General features: G+C 46.5%; 1 protein-coding gene and 1 long non-coding RNA gene across 2 annotated transcripts in view; one reads left to right on the top strand and one right to left on the bottom strand.

Moving 5' to 3' along the window:
- Positions 1-6,461, bottom strand: part of SPRED2 (sprouty related EVH1 domain containing 2) — a 112,461-nt gene extending 106,000 nt beyond the window's left edge. The window contains exon 1 of the mRNA XM_060604384.3: positions 5,875-6,461. Within this exon, the coding sequence (XP_060460367.1) occupies positions 5,875-5,900 (26 nt within the window). The 5' untranslated portion in view covers positions 5,901-6,461. The remainder of the gene's footprint in view (positions 1-5,874) is intronic.
- Positions 6,462-6,590: 129 nt separating this feature from the next.
- LOC132660605 (uncharacterized) lies at positions 6,591-18,351 on the top strand. Its single transcript, XR_014137417.1, has 2 exons — positions 6,591-7,142; positions 17,633-18,351. It is a non-coding gene; the product is annotated as an uncharacterized LOC132660605 (long non-coding RNA).
- The last annotated feature ends 622 nt before the right edge of the window (positions 18,352-18,973 follow it).

The raw sequence follows: 18,973 nt of genomic DNA, 5'->3' as shown, positions 1-18,973 counted from the left end.
CCAACAACTAGAAAACTAAGCAGTTGAGAGGTAATCCTGAATCCAAAAAGCTCATATTCTACTAAGAACCTAGAATCTAGCTACTAAGAACCCAACACTAAATGGTGATAACTGCCATACGGTGTGGGGAAAAAATGCTCTAAAAAGTCCTCAGTTTTGACTCGAAGAGTGGAGGGTGAGGAAAGTCTAGGAGGACTTCATAAAAGGAATGGCCACAGAACTGGTGGGGGGGGGGGGGGGAATGAACAGAATTTCACTTGTTGAAGGGAAGGAAGAAAGAAAATTTCAGAATAAGGAGCACGAGTAAGCAGACTGTTGAGGCAGAATAGTTTTGGTATTTCTATTGATTCACTTTGTATATGTTTTATTTGGCTAAAGGAAGTGGAAAGCAAAGGGGATCAAACATAGCTAGAAAAGAGGAAGCGCTTGCTAAATCCCTGTGGAAACAAGCCTAGCAGATGGAGAGAAGCCCAAGCCCACCACCTAGAGAAAGATGGATGGCCTCAAAGTAGGCACTTAATTTTATACAATGATAATGTCCTGGCTTACAGGCTTGTTAAGGTCTTTCCAAGTTTTGTTTTGTTTTTTTTTTTGTCTTGCTTTCAAGATCTTCTGATGAATGGACCAAGATTCCAATTCCACAGAGTCAACTCCATGTTTTTAACATTTAAGGATTCTGTTCATGTGGAGTAAAACATCCCTCTAAAAAAAAAAAAAAAGTTTGTTTATTTATTTATTTATTTATTTATTTATTTATTTAGAGAGAGAGAATATCCCAAGCAAGCTCAGCACTGTCAGCGTAGAGTCCAACTGCAGGCTTGATATCACAAACCTTGAGATCATGACCTGAGCCAAGATCAAGTCAGACGCTTAATGGACTGAGAGAAGCAGGCACCCTGAAACATCCCTTTTTTAAGGCTGATGCAAAGAAACTAGATCAATATTTGTCGTACCAGGTCTAATTTACACAACCGTTATTTCAATAAATGTACAGCTAATGTCCAGCAATAACCAACTCTGAATTCATACGATTATCTGAAGGTGTATCAAAGAATTTTCAAGCCCATGTTTACTTAAATTTACTTTTGAGAGACAGAGAGAGAGAGAGAGAGAGAGCGCGCAGAGGAAAGGAGCTGAGAGAGAGGGAGAGACCGAATCTTTTTTTTTTTTATTTTAATATATGAAATTTATTGTCAAATTGGTCTCCATACAACACCCAGTGCTCATCCCAAAAGGTGCCCTCCTCAATACCCATCACCCACCCTCCCCTCCCTCCCACCCCCCATCAACCCTCAGTTTGAGAGACCGAATCTTAAGCAGGTTCCACATTCAGTGCAGAGCTTGAGGTAGGGCTCCATCCCAAAATTCTAGGATCATGACCTGAGCCAAAATCAAGAGTCAGACACTCAACCAAGTGAGCCACCCAGGCTCACTATGTGAGCCTCAATTCACTTTAATTCCGTATGTGCCTTGTATCATTTTCAGGGAAGATAAGGGAAGTGGAAAAAATTACGGCATGACAGACTGTCACCAATACCAAAGAATTAGGGACAGACTGACAGAAACAGTGTGAGCTCGGAAGTCAGAATGACTAAGGCTGGCCACCCTGTCTTCTTTTCAGACAGTACCTCATGGTGGTTAAAAACAGTCCATTCTGAGCCAGGCTGCTAGAGTCACAATCCAGCTCCTTCACTTACTAATGATAATGACCTTGGACAAGTTACTCAACTTCTCCCGGCCTCAGTTTCCCCATCTATAAATGGGGATAGTAATGCCACATCTACTGGGGGGATTGCTGGGAAGAATAAATGAGTAAAGTACTATAAAAAAATGTTTGCTATCTTAGGCAAGCAACTTTATTTAAGCTTTCTCATCAGTTAAATGCAGTAGCTCCTTCATAGGGTTTTGTGAAAATTAATAAGCTGAGCCTGTAAGAAATCTATCTCAGGGCCCTGCAAAGAGCCAATACCAAACACCTGTTTTATGCCTGGTGCTGAACCGTAAGCTTTACATGGGCTATCTCATTTAATTTTCACAACTCCATGAGACTGGTAATATTTACTCTCATTTTATTCACTCAGATAAAACCAAGGTGATATGTAAGTAACTTGCCTTTGATCAGAAAGTGAGCAAATGGCTGAGCCTTGAGCCTTAAGTATAAATTAAATGCATTTAACTCAGGATCTTTAACTGGCACCTGGCTGAAATGGCAGTTGTAAAAGACATTTTTCAATTAGGCTGAATGTTAAAGACAACAGGGAATGATTCTTAGTTTTGTAAAGCGTGATAGTATTGAGGCTTCGGAAGAGCATCCTCATCTTTTGGAAAGCTAAAGTATCTAGACATAAGGTGTTCTGATGTCTAATTTCTTTGAAATGGTTCAGCAAAAATGTTTAAGTTTTTTTTTAAGGGGAGACCTTTCAATATTAGGAAAAACAGGACTAAGGACAAAGCTACAAGTCCATTCTCAGTGAGATATGTGTTTCAGAGAAGAGTTTATGAGAGGAACAAAATACCTAAAGAGCACCCATGTCTCCTGAGTTAAGCTTGCTTGAGAAGGGTTTCTTCATTTTGTCTATGAATTTCCAAACCATTCATGGCCATAATCAAATGCTTTAAAGATAGACAAAATGCACAGGATTTAAAAAATGTTTCCACTCTTATGTACAAAAGATCACTTTCAATAGTTTTTCGATGCTTTTTACTTTTGAATTATAAAAAAAAAAGTCTGTGGAATTATAAACCTTAACATGCATTTCTAGATGGAGTGGGATCAGAGAGTGGTCAGAGTATTTTCTATATGGAACCTATTTTTTAGGGCAATCGGCAAAAAGAGCAGACAAGCTTTCCTGAACTACCATATATTTACTAGCGGAGTTTTAAATCACATGGAAAGGAGCATTAGAAGACAAAACATTTATTATTTTTTAAAATTAGGCACAATTTTGCCACTTGCAAGATTCTTATTGTACTGTGATGCTAAATGTGACATTTATATATCTGTATCACTTAAGAAAAACCTCAAATATATATGGACTATCAAGAAAATCTATTTTACCTAAAGCATAAATATATCTCCCATAAGTCTCCAGTTTGAGGTCACCAATTCTCTTTATATGTTAACACTCCTCGTCTACTTCTAAGAGGTATCTGCGGGAACTCAAACATAAAGCCATTTGACGAGAAAATAAAAAATCAAAATTCATACAGGGGAGAGGTAAATAAATCTAGCAAAAACCTAGGCTACTATGACTACTGTAATCAAGCAATGATTTTAGCTTGGAGCTTCCAGACAGAACCCCACAACAACAAAAAAGCAATCACAGCAAAGCTCTGTAACCCAGAGAGATACCTTCTTCCAGGCATTAACATTTAAAAGGAATTTTTCAGATGGGTCATTACATAAGAACTTGAAGAATATAATGGACAGTGTCCACAAATGGCAGTTTATAGCCCATGAAGCCTGTTTTCTTACAGGCTTACATTTCATGTCTCAGGCCAAGGTCATTGCATTAAAAGTAATCCCGGGAAGGCCACTTCTGCAGTGGGCTAAGGTACCACAGTTTTCTGCTTCTCTAACTGAAACCAGAACCTGTCCTCAAATACCCATTGTCTTAACTGGGCTTCTGACAGCAGTGGGGGCAGCCAGTTCCATGCTAAGCTGCTCTGAAAGCAGAAAATAGAGATAGTCATTTCTTGCTGGTGATTCCACCCAAAATCCTTTTGCTTTGGATATAAGATGGGGTAGGATGCAAAGCTGATATGCTCCGGTGAAAAGGGAGAATCCAGGCCAGTATTCCCAAGAGATGGAGCCAAGGAACCCAATGCAGGGCAAGTAGAACCAATCTCCAACAATAATCCCCAAGTCCAGAGGTTGCAAGGTAATGGTCCCTCCCTGCTACTACTGCTATTTGTGTGCAAAGACAAACGAAGACCCAGAAAAATACTTGTTCATTAGTCAAGTCCCAAAGGGAGGAAGGCCCAGCAGCATATTTCTTCCCCTCCATATTTCAGCCCTACAAGCGCAACTTTTTTCATTTTACCGTTTCAAGAACAGTCTATGAAGACAAAGCAAAATACCTAAAATACAAACACCGGCATAGGTGGTGGGAGGGCAGCGACAGGCACACAAGGCGGGATGCTCTCTAGCTGTGGGTGTCTGGCAAACCAGGGGTTACTGCAAATATCTCTGGGGACCACAGGAAGGAAATTCCCTTTCCCAAACACCAACCCTCTCAACACCCCCTCCCGCCCAGCCTGGCAACAGCAGACACCAAAGGATAAAGGGACATTTAAAAAAAAAAAAAAAAAAAAAAGTGAAGTAGATTCTTAAGAGTAGAGCACAACATTCTGTCACCTGCTGCAAGAAAAGCCCTCCCCGTCATCCAACCCTGAGTCACTTCCCCTCTCTGCACTCTCAATGCTTGCAGGGGCAAAAGACCCCGGAGAGCAGCTACCCGAAGCCCCTATTTCCCCGAAGACAAGCTCTGGGCCTCCCCCCAGGGCGCGTCCTCACGGCTGCCAACAGTCTCTTTACGCCCAAGCCAGCTCCACTGCTACCTTGGCTAATGGCAGCTCTGAATGAAAGGAGCCGAGGCAGTCTCCGGATTTATGAATGTGCAGGGGAGGAGGGGAAGGATATCATGTGACAATAAAGGAGAGCGTCTTATTCACAAAAAAAAAAAAAAAAAAAAAAAAAAAAAAAAGTGGCTGGTGGCGGGCACAGCCACTGAGCAGCGTCAACAGCCACCGTGCGGTGACCACTCGGACCCGAAACCGACGACCTCAGGCGCCGGGCCCAGGAGCCCGGCCTCCGCTTCTCCGGCGATTGGAAACGCCTTGGACGGGGGTGGGAGAAAGACAAACGCGATTTCGCGACCGCAAGGCTGCAGGGAGCCTCACCTTGGCCTGCGGCTGGGAAAAAAAGGCACCCATCCCGCGGAGGGCGGTGGGTCAGACCCGGAGCCCCTCCAGCGGAGTGTCCCGAGCATTGTTCCCCTCGGGCTCGCGGGCCGGGCACGAATGCCTGTGCACGCGCGCACACACACACGCACACACACACCCACACACGAACACACACACACACACACACACACACACACACACACACACACACACGCCCGCAGCACGTTGTCCCGCACGCTCCCGCCCGCCCCCGCCGCACACGACTCGGATCCGCCCCCGAGCTGCCCGGACCCCGCGGGGCGCCTGTCCCGAGCCCACAAGCGTGTGCACACACGCTCACACGCGCCGCGGGACCCCTCGGGCGGCTCCGGCGCGATGACCCGCCAGGGGATCCGGGCTCACGCAGACCCCCGCGCAGTCCGCGCCCAGTCCTCTCCTCGCTCCGCCGTGTTTTTATGAATGAAAATGTGGTATGCAAATGAGAGCGATTCAAGAAAACGAAATGGCGGAGCCTGGGCCCCAGTGGGCTCCCTAAGGGACCCGGGAGGAAGGGGGCGAGCGGCGGCGCAGGAGTCACAAAGTCACCAAGTGAAAACCCACCGACCCCAGGAAGCCGGAGAGGGGGTGTCAGGTCTTGGGCTCCGGCGGCCAAAGATTTCGGGGGGGAGGGGGTGTTTGTGAGTCCCCGGAGAAGGAGCGGGGACCGCCCCGAGGTCACCCGCTCGCCCTTGGCCCCCGCCGCGGCCACCAGCCGGCCGACCCAAGGCGCACCCCCGCCGGCCCGCAGCAGTCTTTGCCCCCTCCTCACTTCAACAAGGGTAGAAATCTCGCATCCCGAAGCCCACAGGCCAGCGAGTCGCTGCACCCCATGCCAAGTTCACCCAACCAGCGTCCCCGCCTGCGTCCTCAGCCCCGGCCCCCACGCTGCCCCCGCGGGGCACCCTCTTCCCACCCCGCGGCCAAACTTACTCGTCCGGGTGTGTTTCTTCGGTCATTTTCCTGTTCACCTAGACGCCTGTCCCGCGGCGGGCAGCTTTGCTCCCTTCATCTTCCTGTCCGTTCACCCCCCTTCTTCACATCTCCGGAGATCGCCTGATTTGGTTGGGGAGGGGGAGCCGCAAGAGATGAAGGGGGCGCCGCAGAAGGCAGAAGGGGAAGCTGGGCGACAGGAGCGCGAGGTGAGGTTTGGGGAAGGGGTGCAAAGGCAGGCTGCCGGAGGAGTGAGCGCCGCAGCGCCGCGGGCGAGGCAGGAGGGGCTCTGGGGGCTAGGCTGCGGGCAGAAGGGGAGAGATTTGGGCAGGGGACGGCGGTGGGGGAGAGGAGGAGAAAAACAAGCGCGCCGTGGAGCGGCGGGGACTGCTGAGAGGAGGAGGAGAGGAGGGCCGGCCGGGGGTGGGGGCTCGGTCCGGGGTCGCCCCCGGGGGCCGGGCCAATCACGGTTCCGGGGAGCGGTCGGCAGCCGGGGGAGGTGCGCCTGGGAGGCGGTGCAGGGCGCCCCGTCCGAGCCCCATCTCTCGACTCTACCGATTTACTCCATATTGGATTCTCACCGCCGCCAACAGGAGGAGGAAGTAGGGCGGAAGCGATGACGTCTTCCCAGCGGCCAGAGGTGGTGGAGTGCAAAAAGCTTCCTACTTGCGACCGAAAGAAAAAAAAAAAAAAAAAAAAAAAAGGGAGAAAAAAAAAAAACTTTGTCCCGCCTACTGAGCATGCCCGGCTTCCTTTCCCCCTCCCTACTGGCTTCCACTCCCGGAGGAGCAGCGGAGCGGAGTTGTTTGTGCGGCGTCTGTCTAGCTCCGGATCCTTTTTCTCTCACGTTCCGGGTTTTAAGATGCCCAAGAATAGGGAGGAGGCGGGAGCCGGGGACTCGCACACATCTGGCTCCAGTTTGGTTCCCTCCCTCGATCTAAACCCCTGGATTAAAAATAGTGGGGGGCGGGGGCGAAGACGAGGAGATCAGGGGAGGCGCCGAGGGGTGCTCGGGCTCAGAGGACCAAGTACCCCTAACCGTGGAGCAGGAGGGTGGGGGCGGCACAGGTGCTTTTTGCGGGGTTCTGAATGGCAGAGGCCTTTTTCTCAATTTCACGTGAATCTTGTGATCTTTGTCTTGCTAGCGGAACGGGCGTTTTTGGGGAATCGTTATTTGTACATTAAAAAAAAAAAAAGTAAATCCAACACAGCACAGCCCAGAAACGTTTGCATTTCAGTAGAAATGATGGACTTCCTCGGGTTAAAAGGTAAGCCCAAATACATTTTAAAAATTATTTAGTAAACCTCTCTAATGTTGGTTGAGGATGCCCCTTGTCCCAGGCCCTTGAAGGCCGTAGTTACTGGGCCAGAGGTTACCAGCCCCGTGGGCTTTGGCACAGATGGGGCGATGGAGAGCTTCTGGATCCATCCCCCCCCCCCCCCCACACACCTTTGTCTTTAAATGATTTTTCTTTTTTTTTTTTTTTTTTTTTTTAAATTTTTTTTTCAACGTTTTTTATTTATTTTTGGGACAGAGAGAGACAGAGCATGAACGGGGGAGGGGCAGAGAGAGAGGGAGACACAGAATCGGAAACAGGCTCCAGGCTCCGAGCCATCAGCCCAGAGCCTGACGCGGGGCTCGAACTCACGGACCGCGAGATCGCGACCTGGCTGAAGTCGGACGCTTAACCGACTGCGCCACCCAGGCGCCCCAATGATGTTTCTTGCCTTGTCCTGGGACCATGGGGCTGGGTGGGCCCATACTCTCCAAAGCAGCACTTTCTGGGCAACGGACAGGACTGGCTTCCTTGGCATGTAACCTGTCCAGTTACACAGGGATCTTTACTTAGTTTGAGTGTCCGCTGTTGCTGTTTTTTGGTTTTTTTCTCTTAATGTTTATTTACTTTTGAGAGAGAGAGACAGAGTGTGAGGGGGGAAGGGCAGAGAGAGAAGGAGACACAGGATCCCAGGCAGGCTCCAGGCTCCCAAGCTGTCAGCACAGAGCCTGATGTGGGGCTCAAACCCACAAGCCCAGAGATCCTGACCTGAGCCGAAGTCAGATGCTTAACCAACTGAGCCACCCCTCTCCTGTTGCAATTTTGAAATTATTTATAGTGTTGGAACAGGGGTCAATATTTTTACTTTGCAGTGGGTCCCACAAGTTACATAGCTGTTCAGTATTTGCTTCTGAGCATCTTGCTAGAGAGCAAGAGATACAGCCCCCGCTCCTTCCTACTCTTCAAGCACAGTAGACTTTTCCATCCTCCTGAATGTACCAAGAAAACATGCAGAGGTTTTAAGTAAACAGCAACCATGGAACAAATTAAGAGATTAAATATATGTCTCAAATACAGTTAGTATATGTAAGGGGTATATACATGCATTTGGAGAGCTATAAGTGTTCCAAAGATAGAGTATCACCTTGAGTCGAGGAGAAACTAGTGGTTTACCCTAGGTTCACGCTTATCACAGCCATGATCTTTGTGGACATGGATTGGTGTTCACCCAACTTTGATGCTGAGTGCTGGTATGTAGTGCTGAAAAGAGAACTAGACGGGAGGAATGCTTGGGTTCTGTTTATTTCCTAGCAGCCCTGAAACCCTGAGTAAGACTTAGCAATTCTTCAGTTTCTTCATAAAACAGGGCTAACAAGGCCAATCTTGTCTTTCTCAGGTTTGGGGGCCATTGACAGTCTATGAGAAAGCACTGAACAAAGGAGGATCTCATTGTTCTCTAAATCCCCATAAGGCTAAGGCATCTATCCAGTTCTCACCTTTGGGCATTGCTTTTCTCCTGGAGGCGCTGAAAGAGATCCCACTCAGTTATTCCTGAACTTCCAGGAACAGACATTTGTCCATGTCAGAAGTATGCATCCAATGGGCATCTCTATGGCTCCACCCTCCACTTTCAGAGTACCCAAATGGCAACGTGGCAGGTGAGATGAATTAATTTCTGCAGGTAGGCAAGTGAATTGGTGTCATCACCACTCATTAATCCAGTTCCCTGCTAATAGCAGTGAATGGCCCAGATGGCAGACCAGGCAGCCAGAGGAGCAAAGGAAAACATTCTAAAGTCCAGGAGTCACCAGGTCCCCACTTGGATACCCTGATGCCAGATTCCAGTTCTCTGAGCTTTGGGTTCGGCATCTGTAGTGTCAGGATAATACCACAACGTAGGATTGCTGGGAAGAATAAATGGCTACACAGTGAAGGTAGTGTGTTAATAAGCAGCACACTGCAAATAGATCGGTGGCAACCCTTTCTTCTCTCTAGCCAATTGTATTACCAAATGCCACCCCCCTTCACTCACGGTCCGTCATGTTCCTGTAAAGAAATTCTTCCAGTTCTCTTCTTCCTTGTTTGTCACCCAAAAGGACTTTTTGATGGAAATGTTCCTAGCAGGTCCTCCCTATCAATTACTGACTCCTGCAGCTCCGTAAAATAAATGGCAGTATTGGGCGAATAACTCAGATGTGTTTATTGATCTGAATAGCAGGGTGTTACCCAAGTCTGTAGAATTGTTACTAGAATACTAGGGATTTAGGACTTTAACTTAATAACGTTACTGAAAGCTAAATACCCACATCCGTGTCTCTCCCCCATAACCAGCAAAACGGGGCAGATAGCTCTGAACACGATCAATTCATGGTCGACTCAGAGTGAGATCGTACAGCTTCAAAAGTAGAGTCGGTCTTCTCACAACTTGACGCACACCCAGAGGAGCCCCCAGGAGGACCCCCACCTACCCACCCCTCAAGCCCGAGTCCGGGGCAGGGAAGCACCATTACCCCTCCACACACCCCCCCCCTCCTCACTCGGGTCCTTCCGCCGGCCGCGGGGAAAGCCCGGAGCGCGGAACCGGAGCGACCCTCGGAGGCCACCGGATGGGCATGCTCAGTAGACCCGCAGGTCTGGTTTCACTCGGAAGCCGGCCGCAGCCCCCGCTCCCTACTGCCCTGCACTGGCGCCGGGAGAAGCGGACATTTTATCTTTCTGGGCGATCCGCTCTCTCGTTCGCGTCCTTCGCCCCTTCTCTGCGTCCTCCCACCCCACCGGGGTCCGGTAGGGCCGCGAGTGTAGATCTTCCCCGGGTGGGGTTGCTGGTGGGATCTGGTAAATCACTCCCTCCAGCCCCGCCGGGGGCGCGCGCGGGGCGGGGGTGACTTGGAGAGGACTCTGCTGTGCCCTAAGGTTTGTACCGCCCGACCCGCCCGGCAGAAGGCCCCACTGCCGCGGCGGGCTCGCTCCCCGCCCCGCGAGGCGCGCGCAGCTGCGCCCAGGCCTGTCCTCACCTCACCCCCGTTCTGCCCCTTCGGTATTTCTCAATGACCGGCGCTAGGAGGACACTTCCGACGGGGGAGGGAGCAGGTATCATTAGCGCTGGGTTTATCAGTTCCTTCCGGTCTGCCCTGAGCCCAGCCCCGAGCGCCACTCGGCCGCGCCTCGGCGTCCCGGTGCCTTTACTATGTTTAAGTAAGCGGTCGCGTGTGCCAAGTGAGTTTGTAGCCCAGCTGTCTCCCCCAAGACCGGCCGGCAGGAATGGAAACCCAAGCTCTCGTAATGAAGGGGATGATGCAAACTTAGAAACTGACCCGGAGCCCGGGAATGATGCCCCCCCCCCCCCCCCCGCGGCGCGGGGCGTCCCAGTCCGGGCATGAATGGCTGGAGCCAGATTGCATAATCTCCGCAGTATAAATAGCCGGCGGGCGGGCCTCTGACGCGCTCGCTCGTACCGTTATCGTGCCATACTTGCCCCGATGCCGCTCACTCCCAGCTCATTTTCCTTTTCGGTCGCGCTGCTGGGATTTTAAGTAACAGAGATGAAAGGCTCTTGTCCCTGTCTCCCTCCTCCCTTGAGGTCATATATTATGAATGAAACGCCAACCTCGCGGCTCCCCGAGGTGCCCTACTGCAGGTAGGAGACAGGCTCAATGTCAAGTGCAGCGGTCCACCAAAATTGTGTGTGCGCGTTGGGGAGGGAGAGAAAGCAGGGAATGAGTGACAGGGCTGGGAAACCTTTTGGTCGAGAAAATGTAACCGCTTAGGGTTAGCCTCTGGAGTTTCAGTCTACCAGCCTCAGTCGATTTCAGAGCGAATTCAAAGGGTCTTTCGACTGTGGCTGCTCGCTCTCCTAACGTAGGCCGCCGTCTCTGTAGAAGTACTGTTTCATTCTAGAACAGCTGGTTCCGTCTCTCCTCCGAGGCAGCCAACAGTCCTGACAGTAAGAGCCCTGGGACCTTTGAGGTTAGATGGGGTTGAGACGGGGGGGGGGGCGGGGAAACTAGTGCAAGGAGTCAGTTCAGCTGTTCTCCAGTTCTAGAATTCATAGAACTCAGTTATGTCCAAAGCTGAGGAAGTATAAACACTTATTTCTTTGCAACAAATATTTCACAAATGTGTGGTCATTTTAAAAATGAAAGTATGCAGAGGGTTCCCTCCAGTCTTCTCTTAAAGAAGTTTCAATTTTTCTCAAAAGTTACCAGTTCTTTGCCAATGGGTTTCTGGCGTGTGAAAGGCAATGGTTAGGCTCATTATTTTTCAAATTCGAGGCCCATTCCTCCAATCTGCACTTAAAAGTGTGGGTACTCTATGAGGCAATGAGGATACAGAGGTGAGGAAAGAAACCCAGGGTCCCGCCCTCTAGGGGTTAGGTCGGGTGGGACAACAGGCCTTTAAAGAAAACGTTAGGGCAGTGGGGTACCCCTCTAAAACCTGGAGTAAGCCGGGGAGAAAGCAGAAGTTGGGGGAAGGAAGGCTGTCCAGAGAAAGGGGGTGCTTGAATCTGATCTTGAAGGAGGGTGTGAGTGTTGATTAGATAACTCAAAGTAAGGGCCTCTGGAATAGCCCAGTGAACACAGAAGCCCTGAGGTGTGAGACATGTGGGGGAATGCGGGAGTAACAAGTCCCAGAGAAGGCTAGGAGCCAGGTCAGGGAGGCCACGTAGGCCACACTAAAGGACTTCAGACCGTCTTGAAGTCAGGGAACCTTTTGTAGCTGGTTCACAGTTGATTTTTGTCAGCCCCAATTCTTTGCAGTGGCCCCATAGTTATGCAAATGTGAGACAAGTGGGCATTCATTGTTCTAGGATTTAGGGCATAAAACCGCATTCACAAACTGATAGCTCCAGGGCCAGATAAGGCCCTAGACATGTTTTGATTCTCCTGCTTAAAAATAAAAATTAAAATTAAAATTAAGCTAACAGTTTAAAATCAGAATGTTTCACTTAAAAATTAAGATTTGTGGCTCCTGAAAAGATCCAAAGGTGTAGCGACTGTGAGTGCCAAATTCCTGCATGGTAACAACTGATTGTTTTGGGTGGCCTCTGCCTTATCTGTCAAGCTTCAGGCTCCTACAGGCATTTGTGTCTTTGACCTCTGCATGAATCTTTTATGACTGGATTAAGGCCCCTCTTTGAGACCCCACGTAGGCAGAATTTGTCACTGGGTACAGCAATTTGAGTGGGGGGCTCTGGGCCTCTTAGGAGGAAAGACACCAATTCCCAATCTCCTGCCCAAGACTGTAGTATAGACTGGCAGGCAGACTGAGTTACAGTGAGCATAGCCACAGACCAAGTGGCAGGGAGCAGAGGCCCCTAAAATAACAACACTTACCCCTAGCTCAGGCTCTGTTTCTAGGGAACTCTATCCAAATTAACTAGGCTTTCTACCAACCAAGCAGCAAGGGGTTCAAGTGATTGGAAAAATCACCCAGTGGGATCATGTTTGTACCCCAGTTTTATAAAGCAGTTTACACAAGTTACATAACCAAACTTTTTTTTTTCTTAAGACTTTATTTTTTAGGTAATCTCTACACCAAACATGGGGCTCCAGCTCACAACCCTGAGATCAAGAGTCACATGCTCTACTGAGCCAGCCAGGTACCCCCATAACCAAACTTTTTCAGCAGGGAATGCTACACTCAAATTTACATTTTTTATAGATTCCTCCAGGCATGGAGGATGGTTTGTAGGAAGCAAAACAAAGACTGGTTAGGAAGAAACTTTCTTCTTCCATGACAGGGTAACAGTGCATGACAACGCACAGTAGCAGTGGCCGTGGAGAGGGAAAACCAATTCCAAAGACACAGGTGGGGTAGAAATGACTTGGCTTTCAGATCTATTAGAGGTGGGGACTAACAGAGAAGTCTGGGATAACTTCCAAGTTTTTGACTTGGGAAATTGGATGACTCTTGGTGCCTTTCATGTGATTAGGGTAACTGGTGGGGAAGGGGAGGAAGGTTCGGTCTCCCAAAGATGAGGAGACATAACTGACAGTTGCCACCACTCAACTCTAGGACCTACAAAATAGGTCTGGGATTAAGGGATACAATGAGGCTAGCACAGAGGAAAGCAGAACCTGGAGACAGAGACAGAGAGACAGTTCCCTGAGGACATCATTTGAGCAACTGAATTCAATCTTGCCTAAAGCTTAAGGATGATCTGGACTTTGAAGATCAAATTTGGTTTCTGTCACTTATAGCCAAAAAAATTCTAACTACCAAAATAGAAAGCCATATTTGGGATCGTGAAAAAGATTTGAGAGGAACTAAGGAATGGAACAGAAGGGGAATTTTAGAATGTGTGTTTGCAATTGAACATAGGGACATCTGGGGTCAGTGCCAGGGAGTTTCATAGAGATTCCGATTTTGTAGAGTGACCTTCTCCCAGGAAGTTAGCCACCACTGTATGAGTTGTAGTGACCTCTCTTTTTGGTGTCACCATCACCTCTGTAATTCATATCTGTTCCTCCTCACTCTTAACATCATGCCTCATTTTTTCTACCTTTATTCCCCACCCTCTTTCTTCTGTAAAGACCATACTGAGAAAAGAAGCTTAATACTGAAAGAGAATCAGAGCTCTTAGAATTGGAAGAAAATGAAAAATCATATTTGGGGCAACTGTGGCTCCAATAAACTCAGTAATGTGTGGTTCTTGTATCAGTTCGCTTTTGCTGTATAACCACCACAAAATTTCGTGGCTTAAAACAATAAACACTTTATTATTTCTCATGAGGCTCTGGTCTGTTGACTTAGTGGCTCTTTTGGCCTTGCCCAGCTCAGCTGGGGCTGGATGGTCTAGGATGGTCTTTAATATATCTGGTGATTTGGTAGCTGATCTATCTCACAGGGGCCTGAGCTAGACTAGCTCATCTCTGCTCCACATGATCTGTTATTCTCCAGGAGGCCAACCCAGATTAGATCATATGGTGGTGTGGCAGGGTTCCCAAATCAGTAAGAGAGGGCAAACCCCAAAGTGCGTGCATTTTTCAAGCCTCTGTTTGTGGCACATTTGTTAATATCCCAACAACAAAGGAAGTCACACTACCAACCCAGAGTCAAGAGTTAAGGAGTGGGGAAATAGACTCTCCTTGATAAGAAGAGTAGCACAGTATGTAGCAAGCAAGGGATGTACATGCAAGGATGCGAGGAATTTGTAATCATTTTTACAGTCTACTTCGGTCTCTAACCCAAGTTTCATAATTAGGGAAGGATATTTATAATAGCAGTATACATTGATCACATTTATAAGTATTGTGTATTTGTGTATACAAATACATGATTCACATAAAATATATAAGTGTAAGTATATAAATATATGGATCATTTTTATATATGTTACTATTTATAGATAGGACTACTATTGATAAAATTAACTTCCACCTTTATTGTCACTGATTTATGACCAATTAACTAAAACTGCTTAATGTTGAGTAGATTTGTGTGTGCCAAAAAACTCTTCTCAATAATTTTTTTTTTTTAATGTGTATTTGAGAGAGAGAGAGAGAGAGACAGCGCAAGCAGGAGAGGGGCAGAGAGAGAGGGAAGCACAGAATCCAAAGAAGGCTCCAGGCTCCAAGCTGTCAGCACAGAGCCCTACATGGGGCTTCAACCCACGGACCTCAAGATCGTGACCTGAGCCGAAGTTGGACACCAAACTGACTGAGCCACCCAGGCACTCCAAAACGCTTCTCAATAATTTAATGAATAAGGAAAAAGGCCTTTTCAGCTCATTATGCTTGTCCTCTTTCTCAGCATGAAAATCCTGTCTGTGATGTGCCTTGCTTCTTAAAATAAGTATATTCTTAAAGAGATCTGGACAGTTAAAATGTTTGTAAACTGGGGTGCCTGGGTGGCTCAGTCGGTTGAGTGTCTGACTCTTGATTTTGGCTCATGTCATGATCCCAGGGTCATGGGATCAAGCCCTGCATCGGGCTCTGTGCTGAGCATGAATTATACTTAAGATTCTTTCTCTTTCTCCCTCTGCTCCTCTCCCCATCTCATGCTTTCTCTCTCTAAAATTAAAAAAAAAAAAAAAAGTTTGTAAACCAATGCATATATAAAAAAATACTAGGGAAGCAACTACTTAAGGTTGCTGTAGATTGAATAATTTGGAAAAGCAAATCCCCTAATTTGTTCATTATATTAGCTCAGACTTTATACACACTTTCGAGATTAGTTAAAACAAGGCTTACTTGTATACTTTTTTTTTTTTTTTTTTTTTTTTTTATAGAGACAGAGGGTGAACAGGAGAGGGGCAGAGAGAGACAGGAATACAGAATCTGAAGCAGGCTCCAGGCTCTGAGCTGTCAGCACAGAGCCCGGCATGGGACTTGAACTCGTGAACCACGAGATCGTGACCTGAGCCGAAGTCGACCGCTTAACCGACTGAGCCACCCAGGCGCCCCTACTTGTATACTTTTTTGATGGTGGCAGAGGTGGTGCTCTTGGTGGTGGAGGTGATGATGAAGATGTTGAGGTGGTAGTGATGTTGGTGGTGGTGGTGGTGATGATGGAGGTGTTGAGAGGTGATAATGAAGGCAGAAATGGTAGTGGTGTAAGTGATGGTAGTGGAGGTGGTGGAAAGATCTGAAATAGAAACTGTCAGTTTGCTGCAAGAGTTTCTCCGTGGTGCTCTCACCTGATCCCAGACATACAGACATCTGGACACATGCATTGAAGAAAGGAATAGAAAAACAATACGTCAGAGAAAAGAAAAGCAAATAAATTACAGGGTGAGATGCCCTGGAGGCCAGGCAATTTCCCACAGTGCCACGAAGACCAACCAAGTACTTTTCTTCCTGGCATCCCTTGGGTATCACTTCCTCCAGTGAGGTTCTGTCCCCTCCCCTCCGTGGGGCTAGGTGCTCCAGGATACAGCGTCATCTTCCTCTATCCTGGGCTTCTTTGTGCATTATGTAATTGTGTATCTACTTATCTCTATTACCTTACCACTAGATAGTAAGCTCTCTGACAGCAGAGACTACTTATTCTCTCTTACTCCATCTAGAGTCACTAGGGCACATAGTGGGTGTCCTGTAATATTTACTATGAATGAATGACAAGCCACTGTGGCTTGCCCTCTCTCTTTCCCTCTAAAAGTGCATTTTGCCCCATGGCATCCGAAAGCGTACCCTTCTGAATAACTTTCCACGTGTCACTGGCCCAACTTGCTGATGTCAGATAAAGGGCTGGGAAAGTCCCAGTTGAACAGTAGTATAAAATCTTGTAGTACTAGAATGCAAAGGACATTTTAAAGAACCACCTGTTTTAAGATGAGGAAGCGGGGGCAGATAAGCCCAGATAAGCCACATGACTCAATTAAGACCACACAGATAGGCAGGGTCATATCTAGAACCATAACACAGGAATTCAAAGTCCAGCTTCCATGACTAAGGTGTCTTTGTTGGAATACTTCCAGATGTACCCTTGGTGCTTCTAATTCTAGCTCATGGGAGGCAATGTTGCTTATTAATGTTGTAGCTCATTCGTGAAGGAGAAAATGAAGGCTTCTTTTTAGCCAAAGTCTACTCAGGATTTGGCATTGTGGCTCACATTAAATTCTACTGGACACTGTTGGTCTAGGGCAATAATGGTAATCCTTCTCTCCATTCTCAGTTTAGGGGTGACTCTGGTATTTTCTTTCGACTATAGTCCCCCCCACCCCCAACCCATTTTTCCTTACACTGAACTGTCACACTGTAGCCAATAGAATGTAGGAAGATGTCTGGTAGGGAAATTCAGTTCTGGGAAAGATTTGAATCACTGGAAAAAAGAGAGGTGGAGTGAGGGGAGAATGCCTTGCTTTTCCTGCCTTCAGTTCTCATGTGAGGCAGTGATATTCGGTGCTAACCAGAAGGAGAAAGCCAAGAAAGTCAAAGGAGAGCTGACCCAGAATCCTGAAATTGCTGAGCTACTGAGTTAACCGGATCTGGAACTCACCTCCTTCTGGATTTCATGTTCTGTGAGACAGTAAATCTTTATTGCTTAAGCCACTTTTTACCAATGTCTTGTTGCTTGAGGCCAAACCGAGTAGTTCACACAGTATGCATTCGTTGTGTACACTCCCTGTTTTAAGTAAATCCCAGTGTTTCAGTGGCCGGTGCCTGGATGGTTTGCCACCTCGCAGAAGAGAACTAACCAATGGAGTTGACTTCTACACACGTCTGTTTGAGATGTTATCTGCTGACATTTGTAGGCTGAGAAATTTTTGTTGCTATACATGTAACAACTAAATATTGGACAATCTATAAAAACATAAAAACCTCTAGTCTCTGTGTGCTTGAACGTACACATGCCGAATGCTTGTAAGAAGTGATGGTTAAAACTCCGTGGTTTTGTTCCATTGTTATATGTGACAATAATGTAAGCCCTGTTCCTTGTACAAACATTTGAAGCACAAAAAAGGATAGTGAAGAAAATAATACCCTAACAATCCCACCGTCCAGATATAACCCACTAATATTTTATTTATTTATTCTGAGAGAGGGAGAGAGAATCTCAAGCAGGCTCCACATTCAGCACAGAGCCTGACGCCGGACTCAATCCCATGACTGCGAGATCACAATCCAAGCTGGTATCAAGAGTTGGATGCTCAATGGACTGAGCCACCCAGGCGCCCCGTTAATATTTTAAATGTGTATCTTTACAGACTTTTTCTATATATAGTATATATTTTAATGTAATATGCAGTGTATACTTTAATAAAAACAAGATCATATTAAACCTAACTCTTGTAACCCCCTAAAAAAAAAAAAACCCTTGGTAATAATATGCATGTATTCAGAGTCCTAAATGTCTCGTGTTTTCCAGGAAGCAGCTGTGAGTTGATAACATTCTGTTTCGTCTTCATGTACACAATGCATAGGTGTAAAAATCATTGGCAAAAATAGGTGACAGATGGCAAAATAGTTTCATATAAAATATTTTATTCTTCTGTGCCTCTGCTGTACCCGTCTGAACTTCTACCCTAGTATCTATAACAAATATTGAACCTATTTGCTCAACTAGCTTCTTCACCAACTAACTCTTAAATTCCTGGATGGGATGGGGAAAGCAATGACCAAATAAACTAAATTCTTTCTATATACATGTATCTAAATCTACCAGAATGTGTAATACATGCAAAGGTTTATGGAATGAATAAAAAAAATGCTCGTATAGGTTTTTTTGGGTTATAATAAATGTGCTATAGGCAAATTTATACTATTGTTTGCATTGAAATCTCATTTCAAACGAATTAAGTTCACGCAATGATTAAGATCACAAAACAAACAAACATTGCTTTACTATCAATATCATCATAAATCTTTTAATGGTTCTAGACTTGAAATTTCTGCCTGAAGTTCTGTTAGTTATGGACTTGAATTTTAACCATTGACATTTTACCTAACAATAAACAGCTGAAAGATAAGCAGAAGATCCATCATATACCCCAATATTTCAATAAACTTGATATTTTGGGCTAGTAGATTTTTAGAAATTCCAAGTGGCAGACCAAGTGTGTTCACTTTTATCTCAATACTTGCTGTCATATAGTTGTCACGTTATAAATGTATAATCTCTACTTTCTTCCTCATTTTCATTCTCTCCTAAACCCACCACAGTCTAGCTTTTGTCCTCACCGTTTCATACAAGTTGCTCCTTGGTCAGGTCACTTCATTTGACTGCCAAATCTGACAGTCTTTCTTCAGTATTGATTTGTCACCTAACATAGCTGCCGACTTCCACCTTTTTAAAACTCTTCCTCCAGTCGCTTCCATGACCCCAATTTCTGGTTCCTCTTTACTTCTGTTTATTCATTTATTCGGCAAAAATTCTACTGT

The sequence above is a fragment of the Panthera onca genome, chromosome A3 (genome assembly GCF_046562875.1).
Source record: "Panthera onca isolate mPanOnc1 chromosome A3, mPanOnc1 haplotype 2, whole genome shotgun sequence".
Lineage (NCBI taxonomy): Eukaryota > Metazoa > Chordata > Mammalia > Carnivora > Felidae > Panthera > Panthera onca.
The sequence above is the reverse complement of the archived record's forward strand: the minus strand, read 5'-3'. Positions and strand labels throughout refer to the sequence as shown.